Below are 6,948 nucleotides of genomic sequence, written 5' to 3' on the forward strand. Positions count from 1 at the left end.
CCACACTCAGCAATATTCCAGCCATATATGACAGCGGTCTGTAAATAATCGAGTCTGGACCAGACAATCCAGTGATCAACAGCATGAGCATCGATCTGCTCAATTGGGAACCGATGACATGTGTCAACCAAGTCAGCGAACCTGACCACCCAATCCCGTTAGTCACCTTTTACGACAAGAATGGGTTGCTGAAGACCTATTCTACCCTGGATCTTCACGGGTCTTTGTACACATGTACTATGAGGGGTCAGCAATTTTGAACATAAAATTATTACAAAGTTCTGCCTAAACATTAAGGGGGTTTGTTTGTGTCATTGATTTTGTACCTGATATGCAAGGAAGGGAGGTCACTTACTTCGTACATAGATTTTAGGGGACGTCATTAAGATTGTACATGCTTCTCCATATAAAAATCATCAACCCCATTAGCCACAAATTATGAACGCTCCCTTAGGAAAGGCATGGATAGCTTATGACCAATTCTGATCCAAATCTTCACAGGAACAGAACAGTAAAACAAAACCACATTGGCCCCCTGACAATTCATTTTTTAATGTTTTTTGTACATGTCAACAGTTCACTTCTTTGCAGAAGCCGAGGACCCTGCAGGTCTCTTGATTTGAGAGGCGATGCGGTCAAGATCCCGTCGTCCCTGGGAGGTCAACTTACGGCCTCTGCAATGAAAACAATGCAGATGTCATATCATCAGTAAAAGATCAGGGTGCACTTTCATACAGATATCTTTGCTACAAGACTGACTGACTGAGTTTGGTTTTACGCCACTTTTAGCAATATTCCAGCAACATCACGGCGGGGGACACCAGAAATGGGCTTCACTCATTGTACCCATGTGGGGATTCGAACCTGGTTCCTCGGCGTGACGAGCCAACGCTTTAACCGCTAGACTACCCCACCGCCCCTCTTTGCTACACGAAAACTCCAATAGCAGTGCTAAGGTTGCTTTGTAAGCCATAGAATCTGCATGGGGATTTGGGGGGACAATAAAATCCTTGGGATCTGCATGGGACCCTCATGACCTGCTTATAAGGCATTGGGATTTTAAAGGTGAACTTGGGGACCTGCAAGGTGATCTGCTCAAGATATTGCTACATGTATTATGCATGCTTTCTTCTCACCCTGTGTTGGGGTCCTTCTCTACCAACTTGAGTCCCTCCAAGGCTTGGAGGACACGCCGAGACACTGTGGGGCTGGCACGGCAGTAGTGGCTGGGGCAAGTTCCATTGCTCATCTTACCTGTAACAAACGTCACAAATAGGAGCGAGGGATATTGATTAGTTACATACCAGCTGATGAGAAACCCATTACAGGTAACTGGTATCAACTGGCAAGATCAATGTCTGTAATCTGGCTAATAACGGCATTTTAGCAGTCAGCAATATTCCAACCATATGGCGGCAGTCTGTAAATAATCGAGTCTTGTCCAGACAATCATGTGATCAACATGAGCATCAATCTATGCAATTGGGATACGATAACATGTGTCAACCAAGTCAGTGAGTGACCACCCGATCCCGTTAATCGCTTTACGGGTAAAATATGTAAGTGCTGTATCTTTTTAGATATATATAGCACTCATTCAAACAAAATGTGTAAACCATTCAGGAGTTTAATTAAAAAATAATTATAGTGTAACTTACCTCCATATATCTTGCCCAAAGCTCCAACACCGACTGGAGCACGGATGTACAGGTGACGACAGACAGACGCTGAAATATGCCAACAGTGAAAGAGTTTATGGCAAAACCACTGTCAATGACCAACATAGACAATACTTTATCTACCAATTTACCATTGGATATCTCATGGCTAAAGTAAATAACAAGGACTTATTCAGACTCGTTCAATATTCAGCCAATTGTCTGTACAAGTTACCATGCTGTTATATGGGCTAAAAGGCTTGAGCTTACTTTTGTTTTATTTGTTTGTTGTTTGAAGCCGCACTCAACAATATTTCAGCTATGTGACAACAGACTAAATAATCAAGTCTGGACCAGACAATCAATTGATCAACAGCATGAGCATCGATCTATGCAAATGGGATCCAATGACACGTGTCGACCAAGTCTAAAAACCCGATCCCGTTAGTTGCCTCATACAACAAGCATGGGTTACTGAAGACCAATTCTAACCTGGATCATCACGGGTTTCTGAGTTTACTTAGCAAAGCAGAATTATACTCTACTCAAGCTTCGGACTAGCACTTAACTACAGGATAACTCCTTATACACCAGAACCACTAACTTTCGAGTGAGCGAGTGAGTGAGTTTAGTTTTACACCACTTTTAGCAATATTCCAGCTATATCACGAGGAGGGACACCAGAAATGGGCTTCACATATTGTACCCATGTGGGGAATCGAACCCGGGTCTTCGGCGTGACGAACGAACGAATTAACCACTACGCTACCCCACCGCCCCACTTACTTTCGAATACAAGCCAATATGTACAAGTGTAGATAATTAACAAATGTAAGTAACTGGTGCCATGGTGTATCATTCCGTTACCAAGGTTACAAAACAATCATGTGCCCTCCTCACCTGCACGGTTATAGAACCAGTCCTCATCGTAAGGTGCGAGCTCCTTGTAACGGGCAGTTTTAACAATATCGATCCAGTCTGGAACCTTCATCTTGCCTGACCTGGGGACAAAACAACAGTTATCACACCATCCACAGCAATATTCCAAACATATTCATTGCTCCAATAACCATCCCATGACCAACCTCAAGACCAATCTGTTGTAATATTAACGACACCTACAAAAATCATATATTATCATACAATGGATAGCATTCTCGGCAGGACAAAGCCAACAGATATTTTTAGTATCCGTTGGGGTCATATACAGAAATCAATGCAAAGGTCATATGTAAATTTTAGGGACTACTTGCCAAGGCTCTCTAAAAACAATATTTATTCCCAACCATATTAACCATTAAGGCTGTTATGATTCACTCGCATATTCCGTGACTCGAACCGGAGCCATCCATGAATTCATCGTTATTCGTGGTCACCAGAACCAAACATTAACGAATATTTACGATTTTTTAAAGGGAGTTTGTTTTACTTGAACCCTTATGATGCATTCCTTTTCAAAGTGAGACATGCAAGAATGGAATATGTCCTAGCCTTGCATTAGCGCAAGTCGTGTTAGTTTGCCAAGGCCGCACATGGTTCTGTCGACTATAACTACATACCAAATTTGAGTGTCACAAGATCACTGGCTATTGCTGTGACAAATCAGCACAGTCAACATGTGCGTTCCATATTGTGCATCCATCACTTTAACTACAATCTTATATTCATGAATAAACAGGGCTCGATGTAAGAGATGTTAACCTACTTGCACCAGGTGCAACCTAAGCTAAAAACCTACTTGCACCAGTCAAATTCCAGTTGCACGGCTTTTCATGCAACATGCAATGTAAGAAATATGGTATTGAATTATTTAGATGTTTTATTGAGAGTTTACCCACTCAAAACTTTAGTTGCACCAGGTGCAAGTTCAGCTAATAGCTAGATTGCACTTTGTAATATTGGGTTGCACCAGTGCAAGTAACCAAGTACTAAATCGAGCCCTGAATAAATATTCGTATTCATTACCCAATATTCGTGATACATATCATATTCACCACATAGTGCATTCGCTGCAGCTGTTAACCATCCCAAAACACCTCGCATAATAACATATTAATATAAACAAATACCATCACAAAGACACCTACAAAAATCAAGAAATTTGGACTCTGCATATCTCATTATGTGTACAAGAGATTATTTTACAGAAAAAAGCAGCCCGAAGGTGAAAATGAAACCAAGTACTGTTGTCTTAAAATGCTAGTTAATAACTAAACTATCAATTAGTGCTTGTTTTCAATAAATGCCCCCGTCAAATCTGAAAGAACTCATGGAACTTGTTCCGACAAATACAATAAACAACCAAAAAGAAGTTAAACATTAGATTCTTTCACATTATTTTACTTATTCTGTCTTGTGAGTTCAGTTTTACGCCGTACCAGCAATATTCCAGCTATATGGCAGCGGTTTGTAAATAATCAAGTCTGGACCCAACAATCCAGTGATCATCTGCATGAGCACCTTTATAGGTAATTGGGACGATGACATGTCAACTAAGTCAGCAGGTCTGACCATCCGATCCCACTAGTCGCCTCTTACGACAACCATGGGTTACTGAAGATCAATATTCTAACCCGGACCTTCACGGGTATTATTCTGTCTTCACGTGTACCATGATCATTGACTATAGTGATATGAAAGAAACTAACAATATTCAGTGAAGAAAATTAACAGTCAGGTAGTAAATGGTAGTTGCCAGCATGGCCAGGCTACATGTTACAGTTATAAATGGCCACCATTCACAATACATATCAATTTGACATTACTTTTTTAGGAAGGCAGCCAAAGCCTTGTTGAATTCCTGTGGGGCGACGTCTTTCACACTGACTCCCATCTGAAATAAAATTGAATACTGTTGTGATACTGATCCTTGCATCAAGAGTCTTGTGCTTGATAAAAATAATACATTTCATGTAACCCTGCCAACAGAATTCAGTGGTGAGTGAGCGAGGCACGTCCAGATATCAATGTGGTTATTGCCTGTCGTCATGGAAGACGGAAAGAGTTCCTTCCGTTCCCCCAACTCTAAACCTAGCCCTAACTTAAATTTTGGACTTTTAATCATTTTGTGAGTTCTCTAGTAATTGTTGTGTTAAGTTTTGTTTATAATTCTAGAATATTTATAAATATTATTTGGGATGGGGGAACGGGAGGAACTCTTACCTGGAAGACAATCAACTTAATGCAAAGCACAAATATATGCACAGCGTGCACAAATGTAGACAATGGACTCCAAAAAAATGTGTCCTAATGTACCATCAGCGCATCGATGGTAGTTATTTGTGTCTGTTATTTCATCTATCACTCAGTCATGACCACAGATTCATTCCAGTCTCTGAAGTAATTATCGGAACATACAGTACACTACACCATTTCAACATTTTACAGACCGCCTTCGTGGTGTAGTGGTTAGAGCGTCCGCCCGGAGAGCGGATGGTCGCGGGTTCGATCCTGACCACGTCACATAGAAAGACGTTAAAATATGGTACTTGTTGGTCCCTGCCTGGCGCTCGGCATTAATGGATACAACAAGAACTGGTCGGCTCAGAGTCAGTATACTGTGTCTGAATTCGTTGGTTTCACATTAATTTTCGACTCGCTGTACGCACTGGTCAACTTCTGGTTTGGTCGTATTAGCGATATTGTAAACACACTCTAAATAAATGCTGTATGAATATTATTTACGCGTGACAACTGTTCATAGTTGAGTACATACATACACTTGCCTATGCTTTTCAATAATTGATGTCCTATTTTGGTGGCATTGCATCAGAGATGTGTTTGTTTACTTGTGAGAAGGGGATGTGCAGGAAGTACTGTGGACGGGTGGTGGTGAGATGTGTTTATACAAGAGCTTGTTAACAAACGTTAAGCTATTTATTTATCTAATTCCGGTCCCTTCCATTCATAAATGAATTGAGATCATTTAAATGCGACATAAAACCATATATTTGTTTTGATTTTTGCTTTCTTTAGAGTGTGTTTACACTATCGGTAAAGCTTACGACCAAACCAGAAGTTGGCCCGTGGATATTTTTACACGCTCTGCGCATAGCGAGTCGAAAATTAATGTGAAACCAACGAATGGGGTATTCATGCTTCACTGCGGCATGAGATCTCAGTGGGCTAGCACTATAAAACCAGCTTAAGTCTGGGCTAGTACAAGCAGCCGCACACACACACACGCATGCACGTCGTCATGTGAGCGAAATATTCTCCAGCACGACGTAAAACCCAATTTCACCTCACCTTCAACATTTTACAGGACCCTCACATTACTAGCAGGGCCAAAAAATTCATTGATCGTTGTCTTTAATAGAATTATATGTTATTTTTAATATTAATATTAATCAACCAAAAACATATATCACGTGTTAACATAGATAAAAGTGCCTGGAACGATCTGAAAATACACACAAATGGAGTATGTTTCAGAAAAACTGAAAAATTTAACTTGAGAAACAAAAAATGACAAAACAGATTGAAGTATTTAACTTGAGAAACGTGATTTATATACATCCACACGATCTGCATGCATCCTTCTGTCTCAAAACTTTGTCAACATTACTGCTTTTCATACTGCTGTGAACGGGATACGGATATTTCATTTTTTCTCGAATTCGACACCCACAAGGGCCCAATAATTGCGAGATATGTATTTATATATCAATGATTTCATGTTGTACAGCAGTTAAAGTGCGAGTGGTTCCAGCACATGCTCAAAACCATCAGAAATCACGTGCTCGCTCACTCTGTCCAGGGAAACCATGAAAACACATGTCCAACATGGCGGAATCCACGCCGCATGGTTAGAATTTTTCATTTCCGTTATAATGCTTTCAAATTACATTTTACGTCTAGTGTATAACGTTATCTGATTCAATATCTTTTTATAATGTACAACAAGTGTTCGTATGTATGGAATGCCGGCAATATAGGAGATATATTTGAATTTATTTGTGCTGTTACACATTGCGCTACACACCTTGGAAAACGATGGCTGAAAAGAGAGCGATGGCAGCGCCACTGTTGTGAAGGGCAGATAACTCTAATTCTCGCCGTGAAGAGCATAGTCCCTACTGTAACCATCTGTAAAGAGGGTAATTTAAACATGAAATGGAATTCATCATTTATCGCATCATTTTGTCAAAGTGTACAAATTCTCAATTTCTAACAATACCCTCTTTTCTAGCAATATTTTTCATTATCAGTATTTCACCTACAGGGATTGGGAAAGGCGGGGTTCTGGGCCATTTTGCAAATTAGAATAAAAAATGGCCCATTAAAAATT

At 40.3% G+C, this 6,948-nt stretch overlaps 1 protein-coding gene across 1 annotated transcript; it reads right to left on the reverse strand.

The window, feature by feature from the left end:
* Positions 1 to 532: 532 nt before the first annotated feature.
* Positions 533 to 6,718, reverse strand: LOC124279202 (40S ribosomal protein S19-like). Its single transcript, XM_046715000.1, has 6 exons — positions 6,643 to 6,718; positions 4,424 to 4,491; positions 2,559 to 2,659; positions 1,659 to 1,727; positions 1,137 to 1,254; positions 533 to 674 (listed from the first exon to the last, which is right to left on the reverse strand). Exons 2-6 carry the CDS (start codon positions 4,489 to 4,491, stop codon positions 578 to 580), a joined length of 453 nt encoding a protein of 150 aa, XP_046570956.1. The 5' UTR covers positions 6,643 to 6,718; the 3' UTR covers positions 533 to 577.
* Between the last annotated feature and the right edge of the window lie 230 nt (positions 6,719 to 6,948).

Source organism: Haliotis rubra, unplaced genomic scaffold (genome assembly GCF_003918875.1).
Source record: "Haliotis rubra isolate DU_JTF1 unplaced genomic scaffold, ASM391887v1 Scf248, whole genome shotgun sequence".
Classification (NCBI taxonomy): domain Eukaryota; kingdom Metazoa; phylum Mollusca; class Gastropoda; order Lepetellida; family Haliotidae; genus Haliotis; species Haliotis rubra.

Excerpts from the sequence above, each read along its gene's own strand:
- LOC124279202 (XM_046715000.1), bottom strand. The coding sequence starts at position 4,491 with ATGGGAGTCAGTGTGAAAGACGTCGCCCCACAGGAATTCAACAAGGCT. Across the intron at positions 1,255-1,658 it reads TTTGGGCAAGATATATGGAG|GTAAGATGAGCAATGGAACT; the intron begins GTAAGTTACACT and ends CGTTTGTTACAG. Across the intron at positions 675-1,136 it reads GAGAAGGACCCCAACACAGG|AGGCCGTAAGTTGACCTCCC; the intron begins GTGAGAAGAAAG and ends TTTTCATTGCAG.